This window comes from Colletotrichum abscissum, assembly GCF_030869225.1.
Source record: "Colletotrichum abscissum strain IMI 504890 chromosome Unknown Scaffold_6.1, whole genome shotgun sequence".
NCBI classification, from domain to species: Eukaryota; Fungi; Ascomycota; class Sordariomycetes; order Glomerellales; family Glomerellaceae; genus Colletotrichum; species Colletotrichum abscissum.
The window spans coordinates 46,185-61,092 of record NW_026850503.1 but is presented as its reverse complement, the minus strand read 5'-3'; the positions used below and the strand labels follow the sequence as shown (position 1 = coordinate 61,092).

The window sequence follows — 14,908 nt, the reverse complement described above, 5'->3', positions numbered from 1 at the left end:
CGGGTCATGTTTTCCACCATTGTCAAAAGCGTCAAAAGCGTCAACACATACAACTCTAGGTTGCTCTGGCGCCCAATCCATCATCTATTCGCAACCGACTTTACAGAAGAGTGACTGATCCTGCCAGCATGACGTCGGCCTTTTGCCCTATCGAATGCCCACCAGGCCAGAAAGAGCCGAGTCAGCCGGGGGGCTTTGCCTAATCAGGCACGCTCACCTGAATCTGAGAACACGAGCCATGCCAAAAGTCGCCGGCAATACAACCGTCTTTCCCTCGTTTTAGGTCCTCAAGATATCCTCCAATTTCCACTCGCGTATGGCTGAAACAACACTCTTTCTTGCTTCAGAGCTGTCAACTTTTTCGACATCCATATCCGTATTCACAGTCCGGGTGACTGTTTATTTCTGACGAGTAGCCCCAAGACAAATAGTGAGGCTCGAGCGGCATGTCTTGAGCCGATACCGCCTGAGGACCGTGAGCCTAGGCCCGACGGTCTGACCTAACCGGGGGAGATTGGATGACATAACTGACCGCAGTGGTCCCCTAAACTCCGACCGCCCTCACAGACAGCGGCGCCATGGGCATCAAGACCCATCCTTACCGTGGAAAGTGACTCCCGACAGGCGTCCCTGGACATTGCGACCAGCTGTATATCGTTGGAACCCGCGCTGGCTCTACTTGAAGATCGGCCAGCACTGCCGTCATGAATCGTCCGAGACCTCCAAAACTCAATACCAAATCTCAAGTATTGAGTTTTCATCTTCCTCCCCAGGCCGGTATCCGAGAAGAGGATGAACACCGTGCCATTCATCTCGTTGCCAACGCTGTGGTCGCTATCGAGATGAAATATTGAAAGTTCAATCAATTATCGACAACTGTATCCGTGAACCGAAGCTTTCGCGGCCTTCCCCAGAACGCACACTATCTGCCCCGTCTTCGCCGTCGATCATTGATCCCGCAGATTGGTTCAATACCTGGCTGGACGAAAGAGGAAATCAGACCATCCAAAACGGGGGTTTGCGAGAGAGAACGCAATCACGGCTCGGTCCCGATCATGAGATCGCCTGGTTCCGTTGGCGTGACCTGGAGTCTTGTCTCTAGCCATATGGTTCACTGGGTTTCTTCCCTCTTCTCATTTCCCAAGGCCCGCCTGAGCTTCTATTCTCAGCGACCTCTCTTGTCAAGGTTGCATTTTGTTTCCTCGGCACTTTGAGGATCTTCCAAACAAGACAGTTGGGTGCAAGGGCCGGCCATCTTCGCTTTCGAGCATTACTGTTCCTCCGATGCACCTCCGTTGCCGGGCTTGCCTTCGTTAACAAGGACCGGCGCCCTTTCGCGGCGGACAGTTCACCCCGAAAATTCAGCAACAACCGCGACTCCGCGATGGATGGCCTGCTGTTCGCTTCCCTTGCTGCCCTGTCACCTAACGGAAGACAGGCCAGGTCCGTAACAGGGACCACCCCTTCCGGTTTGCTATGCTCCAACGGGTGTCTTCCACGGTGCAACCCTGACGGTGATGGCTGGGGTCGTCGCTGAAATCCCAAAGAGGAACTCAATGGACCGACCCCTGCAGCAGGGTTACCAAATCCCCGAGAGCCTCCTGTGGACAGCTGTCGAAACTATTCGTGCCAGCGCGGCTCACTTTCAGCCACTGGTTGGTACTCAGTCAACAGCAGCATGCGTTGGGCTGTTCTGCATCCTCCAAGTTTTGAAAGAATGGAGTGTTATAATACCGATTGGGTCCTCCCATCAAGCACTAGATCAGTTCTTCGTTGCCAAGTTACTCGATATTTCAACGCCACCCTGCGAGGTAAACGGGAGGCAAGGTCAGCGTAACTCCCGCGAAGTCTATCGTCCTGATCCCTCGCGAGTCAAGATCCTGCTCAATAGCCGCGTTTAACACCATCCTCTTTGCCAGTGGCAGTCGAGGCAGTCGGGGGTATCCCATTCATCCCATTCAGCTGATGTCAAGCTCTTGACCACTTCATCCGAACTCTTGCAAAGGGGCGAAGGAAAAAAAATCTCCTAGGCCTCCGATCCCTAATTGTTTCGATGCCATACCCCGCCAAACATGCATAATGGACAATCCGAACTCAGCATCGCGTTCTTTATGCGAGCCTTACCGTGACGTATAGGGTGGCTGTGAAGCTGGTTCGTCGAGAGAAGAAAAAAACACATGCCCGGCAGTTCCGCACAAACGCGATGCGGACGGCAAAATGTTGGTCGACTGACGGGTCTTTTCTTCGATCCCCTCCTCTCTGCCTGGTTATCCCCTCCCTCCCGTTGTGGGGAGAGATACGGATATCGAGATGGATATCATGGGTTTGGCAGAGAGACTGAGCGAGCTATGGTAGCGATGGAAGAGCCGGCCAGTGGGGGCGGGGATGGTTCGGTTTCATGACACGAGGCTGAACTGTGTTGGTCGCGGTATCCCTCCTCCTGCTTACCAGCTCTCCCTCTCTCTGGCTCGCTCGCGGCTTCGCTTCGGCAGACAGGGGCATTAATCTAGTTTTTTCTCTTCCTTTCTAGCCTCTAGGTCCTGGCTATAGTACTCTACGGATACGGATACACTACTCTCGCGGGGCTCGAGGAGGTGGCTGTGAAACGGAACGCTGTTTATTTTGCTCTTGCTAGTTTGGCCAAGTGTGATCGCCAACTCGACTATGGCGATCTGCCGTAATGAGGGCGGGTACGGATACCCCGTGCTGCCGGCTTTTCGAGATGCCCATCACTGCCCCGTGTAACAGACTGGTCTCCTGGAGAAGGGGGGTAAGGGCTGTGTTTGTGATGGGTTGGATGGGATCTTTCACGGTAAGATGGTATTCGGTATCGTTCATGCTTGTAGCACGAGCCTGTGCTACGTTGACGAGTTATTGGACGAGGGAGCTTGTTTCTCGGCTTTACTTTGGACGTGCGATAACCGTTGCATGAGCGTGAATGTCAAGATGTCAGGCTACGGAGGCCGCGGGGGAGAAGGGTTGTCAGGCTCGGTGAGTCGGGTCTCGTTGCGTAGCCGTTGCATTCATCACATGCCTCTGCAACGTTCCCATCAAGCCTGAAGTCCCTTGGAAGGTCGTTTGGGATCTAATGCAGGTACCCGACCGTTTGTGCGGTCCCTTTCGGGAATACCTTTTGGGGGAGCTGGAGTACGATTCTACGGCAAGATCGGGATCGTAAATGGAGGTGGCCAGTGAACTGGTGGAAGCCTTGGGAAGGAAATGTTTTAGAAGAATATGCAATGAGCGGCTTTACGACCTCGTACGTTGAGAAAAAAGCAAAACTTTTGCGGTCGATTGCAGGTAGGTATGCCTGTATGTGATGCATTGACGTTGACGTTTTGTGGAGGGGCGTTGTGGTTCGGTGTGTGAGACAAGGTCGTGTAAACGGTCGAGACTCGGAGAGAAGTGTTTGGAGAGGATACGAGATGTAGTCTTTTTGTTCCGCGAGACTAGTCTCTCGCGATGGACTCTGTTTGTGGGATGAGGTGTGTTTCGGGTGGTGAGAGACATGCCTAGTCTACCGAGTGATGGAGAACATTACGGGTTGATACGCAGCTTTGGACGATTACGGGGTGTCGGCCGAGGATCGGGTGCTGGGTGCCGTTAAAGTTCGCTTGAGAGAGGTTTCGATGCCTTCTGCGTACATGGTGTTTTGGAATACGGGTCGATCTATCGTGTAGTTGTTGATTGGGGCTTTGCAAATTCGAAAACTTGTCTCGGGTTTTCCTTGTGAAACATGAGCATTCACGACCAAGGGTTCTGAGATACGAGGTAGTATGGCATGATACTCACAGGATATCGTGAACGACATGACACAGGCTCCTGTAGAGATTGTGGCTCTTGATAGCGTTTGACGTTCATGTCGGATGTTGAAGTTCAAGGGCTTTGGTGTGCTGCTGCGGCAATGCCTGTCCGAAGACTGGAGCGAGACCAAGGTCCCCCGTGAAAACATTCACAGCCTAGAAGCAAATACATACTTGTTTCCTAGAGGGGCGATTTGTCTCGGTCTTGCATCTGGGTATAGATGATGGCGGTGGCAGAAACGCCTCAACTTGGCTGTTGAGACTGAATCCCACTGCGGCCAGATGACGAATACCATTTGTCTCAGCTTAGATTTATAAATCCTCCTCTTGGAATATCTCCTAAATCGTTCGACTCTGGGTGAGGTTCTCAACGGTTGACAATGTTCGTGTCGCTTGGCTCACAGACTGTCTTCCTTGATACAACGTGTAGACGGATGTTTCCGGGGCTAGTGGTGGTGATGTTGAATGTCGAGAGTAGGGTATCAAGTTCATGTCGGATCTGGCTGGTACGACAGCATATCTTCCCAAAGAGAAAATGTGTTTTACCAAGAAGTGAAATAGCTGTGAAGTTTCCCATGATCACAGACGAGAAATGTCGTCGACTTGCCAGCATAGCATATCGATTATATTTTAGCCGACACTGTGAGTTAGATTCAAGGCTATAAAGATCAATTAATTTCCATTGGACCTTTCAGGACCCCATTACAACTAACCACAGACTGATCGCAACCCTTCAGAAGGTCTATGTCTCGGCGCCTATCATGTCAAAGCGAAGACGTTGGAACAAATCCTGCCCAACAGCCATTGCGTTGTGCACGAGAGCATCGGGACACACTTCGATATGTGCTACACAACCATCAACGCAGCAGACAGAATGATCAGACTCGACAGGAAGGAATTCCTGTACGTCGGTAAACATGTTTCTTAATTCAAGTGTCCACGGATAGGAAAGTCATCCATATTTATGCCACCGTTCTGGAACTTCAAGCTGCCGGAAGGCCGGGCACCGAGATCGTGAGTTTGTATTTCTCGAGACCAAGTCGGGATCTGCCCTCTCCACAGCTATTGGCGTAAACTATGGAGATATGCCATGGGAACTGAAGTTGAAAGATAATTTGAAGATTTATATTTGCTTGTAACGAAGTTACTGGTTTCTATACAACACCAGTTTTCATACCTGAATGTGAACAAAATAATTTCAATTGGGGAACGTTTTGAATCACCGCAATCCAACAACCATCCATATCGTACATGTTCGATATCATTCACCAGAAGCCAGAGAATAACGTTTAGCGCAGCCGTGTCATCGCTTGGTCTACTATAACTAGCTCAATTGTCAATGGGCCAGAAATTGTTGTCAGCGCACTCGGCGACCATCACGACTATGAATTATTCTGCATGCGCTTGAGGCGCTCTTCGGCGGCCCTGGCTCTCCTCTCTCGGTCGAGTTTCATTCGCATCTCCGGTGTGAGGCCCCTGGCTTCTTCCACTCTCTTCTCTTGTGCCGTCTTCGTGGCCGCTATAGCCGCTAGACCGCCAGACTTGGGCTTCCTGCTATCCGCCTTGGGTCCTTCGACCCGTAACCTCTCTTCCTCGGCACGCCTTCTTGCCGTCTCCTGCTCATCCTTCTCCTTTCTATCTCTCTCGTCACGCTTCTCAGCATCTGCCTTGCTAAGAGGTGCCGGTATGCGTGCGGTCTCCCAATCCCACTTATCCTCGCCGAGCTCTGATCGCGCAACCCGGAAGGCGTCTCTTGTTGACCTGTCACCTGCAAGTTCAAACGCAGTCTTGCCGTCTTTGTTGGTGATCAGAGGAGATGCACTGCCGCGTGCGATGAGGCCTAGAACTAGAGGCGCAGCATTCTGATGAGCAGCCAAGTGGAGGGGTGTTGGTGAGTGGTGATTCTGGTCTGCCGGCTGAAATTGGAAATCGGGAGATACGTCATTGGTCTTGAGGTAGGATAGTAGGGCTGGAAGTTTCGAGCGCCGGATGAACGCCTGAATCTGTGTGGTATGCAATAACGCAATCTCCTCTTCCTCTGTAAGCTTTGGCTTCGTAGGCTTCGGAGCGGCGCTCTTCGCAGGTGTGGGCGTCTCGGACTTTGGTTTAATCTCGTCTTCCGGGTTAATTTCTCTGACTTTTAGTCTCGTGAGCTCAATGAAAGATCTCATCAACTCTTTCTGTGTCGCCCTTCGTGTGCTGAACGGGAACCCTCGTATCCTCGAATCGTTGTGTTTCAATATTTGCCCATCGTACGGTCCGAATAGCGTTCTTCGATTCGTCGCCCCCGTTGCTCGAATAAAGAGCAGCTCAGACGTATCAAGAAGCCCCTTCCATTCTTGGAGAAGATTGCGTACGTCGTCCACCAAGGCTTGTTCGTTGTACCGACGGATGCTGGCACCGGCCGAGTGGGCATTTCCCTTGGAGTTATCATTGGCTGATTGCGAACCACCCTGCTTTCGTCTAGTTGTGTATCGATGGAATGTTTTGTGAGCAAGTACGGTTGCTTCACGATTCATTGCGCCTGCGGAAGACTTGTTTTGTCGTGGCGGCAATGCTACGACCATGGCGGCGAAGTGGCCACCACCAATCATGCACAAGAAGAAGTGAGGACCTTTGTATGCCGCTGGCGGCGGTGCTGCGCCGTCTTTAGAGACTTTTGGCGCGGCTATTGGGTCCAACTGCTTCTTTCTAACGACTTCCACCAGCTTTGTCTCGTCGCGCAGCTCTTCGGGGCTAAGGATAGCCCTATAGAGGCCAAAGTATGTGTTTGATGGGAGAACTGGTGAGCTGAACCAGATTAGAGGCGGATTGCCCTTCCCCCTGCGTCGTATCGTGTCTTCTTCTCCGTCATTATAATCTGCGGTTGGCGATGCGTACTTGTCGGCGAGCGTCGCCTGCTTCTTCAGCAGTGCTGTGAGTGTGGATTCCTTCTCTTCATCCTCGGACTCTTCCGAGTCTGATCCCGACAGACTCTCGTCAAGGTCCCCGATTAACTTTTCGAATTCATTCTCGGATACTGGCTTTCCGCTGCGCAGCTTCTGCTTCAAGTTGTAGTGGTGCCAATCGGATTTCTGATGGCTTCGCTGGTCGATAACGGTGGGAAAAGTAATTCCGCAAAGGGAGCAGGCTTGTGAGCCGACGAGATCGGAGGAGGCCGTATCTTTCGAGGGAGGCGATGGAGGGGCTTGTTCGGGCATATAGGCGTCGGGCTTCAAGGAGAGTGTAGACAACACTTCTTGGGGAAGATCATAGACTGTGACTGGGTCAGTTGACGATGGCGGGGTAGTAGTTGCAGAGAGGACAAACCGTAGAGGGGTCTCTTGAGAAGATCTGGCGCATTTTTGGCAGCCATTTCGAACTGTATAACAAGCCCTCGCAGCTATTCCAGGTGTAAATTGTAGAAAGAGGGATTGAAAAACAGTGTTGGCCCTCGTTTTGCGCCGTCGCAATGACTTAAAGCTCGGGATGGCGGGGCACCAATATTCAATTGATGACGAAGAGCTCGCTTTCGGAGATGACTCAGCCGGTGAACATGAACTGACGCAAGCCACAGAAGTTCGAACAGGTCACCGCCACAAAGCCCCGCGATGTGTGGCTTGACGGGACTCGGTGGGGTCCATCTGATTTGAGGCTGGCAGCCACGTGACATAACAGAGGAATGAACGAATAGGACAAGCTTGGCGGGTTTGAACAGGGGCCATGGACGAAGCCAGCTGAAGTGACAGTAGGTTGGCGACCATCACGTCACCAAGCGTGGATTAGCTCCGTGGACCATGAGTTTGCCAACACTCCTTGGCTGAAGTGCTTGTTTGGATTTCTTGGCAAACCGCAGAAGCGACTTGTTGCTGCATTATTTGGACTGTCTTACCTGGGCTTACAGGCTTATCTTGTTCCTCCTCTGCGACCTTGTTGCACATTGAAGTCGAGTATCGGTACTTGTACCCTCGTCATCGTCTGTTTGAGGTCTCTTTGTATGGCGCAACGTGCAAGCCGTGCTGGCAGAAACTTGGCCCGCGTCAGTGCATCCCTGGCCAGCTGATGATGTAACTCCACTTAACGTGTGGGAAGCTGCGAGCTGTATCGCGACTCCCAATCTTGTGCCTCCTTGCTGCACCTCAACTAGCCTTTGCCAAGACCAGGTAGGACAGGCAAGATGATGGTGCCCGCCTGCTGGATGCAGCTAAGTTAGGTGGTAAGGTACTCGTTCTGTTGCCTCTGGTCTAAGCCACTATCGTCTCCCGATGGTCTCCCCTCACCTCCCCGCCCTGGTGACGGTTCCCTGTCTCTCTTCCTCGTGCGACCTTAGTCGAACTACAAGTAGCCAAGCTATCCCATGCTTAATCCCACTTTGACCTGACTTTATCTCTCCAACTTGAACCGAGCCTCCAAGATCCACCGTCCTAATCCACGCTTGAACACCACTACATCTATTCTACCAAGTCAAAACAACCCATCTTTCATCATGGACTTCGTCAAGAACCTTGCTGGAGGCAACAACAACAACAACAACGCAGCCTCTTCCGCTGACCAACCTGAGAAGAAGGAGTCCGGCGGCTTCATGGACAAGCTCAACGGCATGGCTGGCGGTGGCCGCGAGAGCGAGAAGCAGGAAGACGGTCTTGACAAGGGTGCGTAATTACCCTCCTTATCTGTAACGCATGATCACAAGACTAACGCCACCCTTAGCTGTCGACTTCGTCCAAGAAAAGGTCCTCGGTCAAGGCCCTCAAGATAACGAGAGCGCCGCTGAGCAGGCCAAAGACGAGCAGATCAGTGATTTCATTCGCGGCCAGTACAAGAACACTACTGGCAAGGAATTCCCCGTCGAGGACAAGGACAAGAAGTACGGCCTGTAAATCAATGGATCCGTCAATCGAGCACCTCATAGAAGAGGAATGCTGCGTTGCGCCCGAGTTCACAAATAAGGCGACCTGAGAATGGCGGCTAGACAGCCTGAACTTGAGGAGTAGCGGTACTCAGCACAACGCATTTGGAAGAGGACCCTGGAATGGGACTCTGGGAATTGTACCTACCTAGTAATACTACGAAATCACGACGTCAACGATTACAATCTATGGGCTCTGTGTTGTGACACAATTCCCTTTTTTCGATTTCGGTGCTCCAGATACTACTTGAAGAAAAGCGAGACTTCGACCGGCTTGCCGTTGGCCTGCCTCGGATGAAGTTGGAATGCAATAGTAGATGAGGCGCAAGAGGTGCCTGCCTGCTGTGAAGCTTGTAGATTCGGAGAAGGATGACCACGGATACCTCGCCTACTCGGAACAAAGCTTTCAAAAAAGCACTTGAAGACACTGTCTAACTAAGGTGGGGGCTACAATGCCAGGTACCTATGTTCTTCGATGTTACCCTTTGTAGTGGCTCTGCTGTTCCTCGTGGAACAATGGCACCGTCCAAGTGTCACAAAGCCGGCCTTCCACCATCAATGCTCTGAGATGGGGCACCCCCGGTGCCTGACCACGAACATATGATGAGTCTCATCTTGCAAGAGATGCCTTAACAGAATTGTCGATACTGTATTTCTACGTGGCCTCTGACCCGCCATGTCCAATCTGACAGTCCCTTCAGCGAAAACGAAGACGACGAAGTTCGCGATAGACCAACTTCAAGGCAGGTCCTTTCCGAAATTATCAGCATTTCAACATGTGCTTCACACAGAAGACTATCCACACAGTATGTGCCCATTCCGCGGTAGAACTGATCGAGTGCAGAAAGTTTATCGAGAACAAGGACAAGACTGACCGCAATGCTTGCATTGCACCTCTCTGCCAGCACACCCAGGCCTTGGCCACCGTCCTCGGCTTCTGCCAAAACTGCGAGGCATTCTATAGAGACAGTGACGTTTCCTCCGTCAGCTCTTCGGAACTGCTCGAAAATTACTGGCACTTCAAGGCTGTAAAGAAATGGCACCACCCCGTCGAACCTGTCATGATCCCCTCCTCAGCCCTTACAGAAACGAGCATGAAGCTATCCTCAGCATGTTTCACCTTTGTGCGAAATGAAAGGGAAGTCAGAAAAGATATGGTGATGGCTGCTTCCGTGCAGTCACTCGTCCATGCTCTTGGCGAGCCCATCACACACCCCTCTTGCGATCTGTGCCGAAGAAAACATCGTACAGATGTCTGTCGGATGGCAGTCGGTGGGCAGAGGGCGACCGTTAGTTGGGCCTCACGTCTCGCTAATGCCGAGGACATCTTCAAGACGTACGAATTCTCGCATCAGTTGAGCCATACTAGCAATGCGGAAGACGTGAACCGAGGTGATTATGGAAACGAGTCGTCCTTGTCTTCTGAAACGGTTCAGGCACCACAGCCAGTCGCTTTTATCTCACCGGCGCTTCCTGTTCAGAGCCCTCCTTTGCGTTGCCTGAACATCCACGAGCGCCGCGAGATTGAATTCCAGGAACGGCAAAAACTGTTTGCAGAGCTCGCAGCCAACCATGAGAAGGATATTCAAAGGCTCAGGGAACAAGCAGAGCTTGAGATGAGAGCAGAAGAGGAGTTTCGAAAAGCCATAGCAGCCTCTACTGATGTTACTGGTGTCACCCCTTCTTCTAGCTCGGTAACCTCGGATCACTTACCTCGTTCACCGTCTTCTTCGGCAGACATTGCGAGTGCCTTTCCTAGCTTTAGTGGTGTTCATTGCCCGTTGATTGACAATGACGAACACGGCAAAGATCACGCTTTGCTACGCACTCTTGACTACGATGAACCTGCTTATAAAGCTCTGACAGGCGGTACCCATGAAATACAGGATGTACTGGAATTACGCCAAGCCGCGGTAGTGAAGCCGGAGAGTAACGCAACCTTGCACTCATGCTATGGCGAGATAGGTGATATTGAAGAAGAAAACTCGGGCGATCCGGCAAACTGCCATCCTACAGAGGAACGAAGCGACACAATTGATGGCCATATTGATCTCTACCTCAAGTATTTTACTGGTGACGACGACTCAGTCAGCAACGTGAGATTGCCAAACATTCCCCCTCTTTCTCCCATTACAATTGCCGGCCTTAATGCACCAATCGAGAAAGTAGTACAACGTTCTAAACCTCGCCCTAGCCCTGTCATGCTGATGAAAGTGACTGAATTTTCGCAGCCAAATTACTTCCCTGAGAGCAACGGCCCGGGAAAGGAGATCGGCAAGGGTGAGAACATCGACAGCCCCAGTCATCCGCAATCGTTGACCTCAGTCCCACTCGCAGGACCGGAGATCCGTCAGAGAGCGCCGCCGCGCCGGCCACGTGGACCCATATATTGCCCAGAGCACGCCGGTGAAAGAGACCCAAAGTGTCACGGATGTCAGGCCGGTTGCTGGGTTGAGATTGGCTTGCCGCCCGGCGAACGCGTTGAGGAAGTAGAGCCAAAGCTGATTTAAAATAAAGGAAGCACGACGGGGTACGGACGCAGGCGAGTTGTCGACATTAATGTAAGTGCGCATGCAGATAGCTAAGAAGAACGTTTCAATGAAGCATCCGAAAAATTTCAGTGCTTTTGTGAAGTGACTCGAACTAGGATGAATCTCGCCATGTGCTTTCACTTGTGTTTCGGCTGATGCGGCATGAGGCACTGCATGCCTGTCGACCATGTACGCACCCAAGCACGCCGAAAAGGCGACCAGATCTCGCTATCCGACTATGACTGCTTTCTGGATGAGAATTAAATCCATTGCTTTCAAAGTTCGCAGAGCCAAAGGTATTGCCGTCGTTCTATCACAAGTTGCTGCTGAGTCACGACTTAGGGTTTACGACGTCAGAGCAAGAGCGGGGACTAAATCTAAAGCCCGAGAGGACTTACAAACTTATTCTTCTTTTGTTCAGACAACTTTACTAATCCTACGGTCTTGCAACACTATTGAGATCCTCCAGTCACATGAATTCAATATAAAGTACGCCCGAAGGTTACGATAGCAATGGACGCACTTGGACAAGATCATCGAGATGAACTCAGGGATCGTTCACACAAAGGGACGCGTGCAAATCAACACAGGAACAGCAACGCGCCAGTTGCAGATAGCACTAGCCAGCACCGCACTGCTTGCTTTACGTGCCGCGCAGCTAGACAGAAGTGCGACCGGCAGACTCCTTGGTGAGCTCTCTCTACACACCCAAGCCCATGAGCGAAGTGATCCAAGACTAAGGTCGCTTGCAGCTCACGATGCGCCATTCAGGGGAACACTTGCCGCTACCCGCTCAAATCCAATCGAGGTAGGAAGGAAGGAAGCACAAAGTGAGTGAGACTGCTAGGTAGCCATTCAACGGTCTCATGAAGAGGCTGACGGAGAAACAGCAAGCCAGACACCGTTCAAAAGCTGTTGGACCGCATCAACGAGAGTCCTGTTCGGGACCAAGTGATCGCAGCTATAATCAACTCATCTCGAGCTCAGACACATCCTGAATCGTCAGCCCTAGACTCTTTCTCAAGTTTAAGAGACAATGTGCCAGCTCATTTGGATGCGCCAGGGACAGAAGAAAATGCTGTTCCTGCTCTTATCGAGCAAAGTGAAGAGTCAGAATGTGATGGGCCGCCGGACTTGACTCGTTCCCCGTGTCCGTGTTCAAAGCTGAAAAGGGAGATTTTCGTTGTGTCTCCCCTTCATATCATGGCAGCTGCTTTTACGAAGAAAGAAACAAGTTTTGCAAACCAGAATGTCGAAACAGCCGTGCCACATCTGCCACTCGACGCAGTTGGGCGACGAGGCAACGAGAGCTCGATAAACAAACGGCTGATAGAGTACTTCAGTAAGCCGACATCGGCTCGAACGTTTGTTCTTACAGTCTGTCGTATACTGACTCATTATTGCCTAGCACCTCGTCTGACGCATGATACGGATTGGCAAGTCCTGGCTTCTCAGTCGATCAACAGCACACTGAAGTTGGAGACCACCGCTTGCGACCCTGTAACTGCGCGCCTGGCGGATCAAAACGATGTCTCATTGTACTTTCACCTGTGCGTATGACAGAACCCGTCTTGATGATATACTTACCGAGAAGCCTCACCTCTAGATTCTTCCAGACGCGCAATCCGCATATAGGGCTTCTAGACCCAGATCTACATACCCCCAAATACGTCCGTCACGCATCCTTTACCCTCTTTTCCGTCATTTGCGCTCTGGGATGTGCTATTTCGACACGTCCACGGGATAGAATCCTGTACCCAACTCTACTCTCCCTGGCAGAAGCGAATCTCGCGTGGTCTATCGCGGTGCCAGTGAGATCACTAGAGACGATTCAAGCAATCCTAGCAATGAAGTATTGGGCACCAACGTACCAGAGACAGGGGGATGATCCCCATTGGCTTCATATTAGTCATGTGAGATCACAAAGAACGAATCCCAAGGAGACCATCATGTGCTGATTTCATCACTCTTATTCCGCAGGCTGTACAACTTGCCAAAGAACTCGGAATCAACAAGCCCTCCACTATTGTTGAGCTTGTCAAAGCTTTGGCCCCCGACGACACTGTTGAGATGAGAGAGCGATTCTCACGCAATCTTGAAAGAACCTGGCTATACGTGTTCATAGCTGACAAGAGCTTCGGTATCGTCATGGGCCGCTCCCCGATTGTGGCTTGGAAAGAGCTCCCGCCTTGTCCATGTCAGTGGTGGCGAAAGTCGATGACAACATCTCTTGATCGTATGATTAGTGGTATCATTGAGATTAGGGTTCAGTTGGTGAGTAGAGATATCTCTTGCTATTGCTATCTCTCCTATCTCTCTCTTTCATCCAGTGTCTGTGTCAACACACCATGTCACAAGGCTGATAGTTGAGTCGAACAGCTGGAGTCCTTAAAGCAGTTGGAGCGTATGAAGAAGACCACTGCGTCTATCTCGAATTGGCATGCAAAGAACTATGATGTTCTTGATCGAACGTGCAAAATCAGGTGCTACGAAAATGACGGGTCGTCCACACCGACGTTGCCTATCCTAGCTTTCTACATGAAACACAGTCTCATGATCCTCAACGCGCAGGCTGCAAGGGAGTTAAAGAGACTCGGGGGGGCAATAGCCTCGACTATTGCCTCGGTCGATAGCAAGGCGTTTGAAACCGCACATCAACTTCTAGATCTGGTTTTACATGATCAAACGGTCATCGACATTGGATTGGGGTGGCACAACAACCAGTTTGTAATGGTTGCCCACGCCATGACTGAGATTGCCCAAGTAAGTGGTATAATACCATTGTACACTATCCTTGTAGCACCGACTTATACCTCTAGGCTTTGAGTCGAGGAAGTCTATCTTCTGTAGATCACGGAGCTGCGGCATCCCAGATCCGGGCCATCTCTACATGGCTTGAAGAGAAAGCGCAGTCGCTTCCAGCTACATCTATAGCTAGTCTCTACTCCGGTTTCTCTCAGATACTGGTTTCCGAGCTAGATGGAGAGACCAGCAACGACACGCAGAGAAGGCAAAATTACACTTCTTACGAGACTCCAGACAGTTTCATGACCGACTGGTCACGGGCTGTTGACATCACCTCTCTGAACCCAATGGATTGGCTTGATATGAGTTTTCTAGGCAACGAAGACTCGTTTGTTGGCCTCGAGAATGTGGACTTCAACGACCTCGACGATGATGGTGCTCTCCGGTTCCCATGAGTCTTTCACCTGGAAGAAGTTCGGAGAAGGTGAGCTCAGCCATCGACGCCGAAGGCTTGGGCCGGTTGTGGATCCTGGCACCCACAAATTTCAAATCTCTAGAAACCGTAGCTGTTTCTCGAGGCTCTCGACGAGGATAGCAGGGAGGGCCAGCCGTGATCACCATCACCATCGATGGCATCCGTTGCGCTCTTCGGATATTAGCAGTCTCACAACCTGAATCTGTCACATACGACCATACCCATTGGAAAACTCGGGATCCCGTCCGCTCTCCCATAGATAAGCCAATGAGGGCCGGATTAGTAGTTGGGTCGGTGACGACCAGCGAATACCTGGTGTTGTATGTTTTTGAATTTCTTTTTGGGTAAATGTATCGTCGTGGCCTTGTCGTGGAGGTGGTGATGCGATGTGAAATTTGGGGAATCGGGAACCCTTGCCTAGAAAATTAATCGACTTTTTTTTTATCCGCTAAGCGTATAATCAAAG

At 51.2% G+C, this 14,908-nt stretch overlaps 4 protein-coding genes across 4 annotated transcripts; 3 read left to right on the top strand and 1 right to left on the bottom strand.

The window, feature by feature from the left end:
• Nucleotides 1-5,185: 5,185 nt before the first annotated feature.
• CABS01_03060 (ankyrin repeat and zinc finger domain-containing protein) lies at nucleotides 5,186-7,158 on the bottom strand (the record flags this gene model as incomplete). The annotated part of the gene is made up of 2 exons (XM_060536437.1): nucleotides 5,186-7,059; nucleotides 7,113-7,158. 2 exons carry the CDS (start codon nucleotides 7,156-7,158, stop codon nucleotides 5,186-5,188), a joined length of 1,920 nt encoding a protein of 639 aa, XP_060392356.1.
• A 1,110-nt stretch (nucleotides 7,159-8,268) lies between these two features.
• On the top strand, nucleotides 8,269-8,662 carry CABS01_03059 (uncharacterized protein; the record flags this gene model as incomplete). The annotated part of the gene is made up of 2 exons (XM_060536436.1): nucleotides 8,269-8,434; nucleotides 8,493-8,662. 2 exons carry the CDS (start codon nucleotides 8,269-8,271, stop codon nucleotides 8,660-8,662), a joined length of 336 nt encoding a protein of 111 aa, XP_060392355.1.
• Nucleotides 8,663-9,467: 805 nt separating this feature from the next.
• Nucleotides 9,468-11,201, top strand: CABS01_03058 (uncharacterized protein; the record flags this gene model as incomplete). The annotated part of the gene is made up of 1 exon (XM_060536435.1): nucleotides 9,468-11,201. The coding sequence occupies one exon, from the start codon at nucleotides 9,468-9,470 to the stop codon at nucleotides 11,199-11,201; it is 1,734 nt and encodes a 577-aa protein (XP_060392354.1).
• A 1,224-nt stretch (nucleotides 11,202-12,425) lies between these two features.
• On the top strand, nucleotides 12,426-14,422 carry CABS01_03057 (uncharacterized protein; the record flags this gene model as incomplete). The annotated part of the gene is made up of 5 exons (XM_060536434.1): nucleotides 12,426-12,564; nucleotides 12,631-12,776; nucleotides 13,203-13,496; nucleotides 13,602-13,985; nucleotides 14,042-14,422. The coding sequence occupies 5 exons, from the start codon at nucleotides 12,426-12,428 to the stop codon at nucleotides 14,420-14,422; spliced, it is 1,344 nt and encodes a 447-aa protein (XP_060392353.1).
• Between the last annotated feature and the right edge of the window lie 486 nt (nucleotides 14,423-14,908).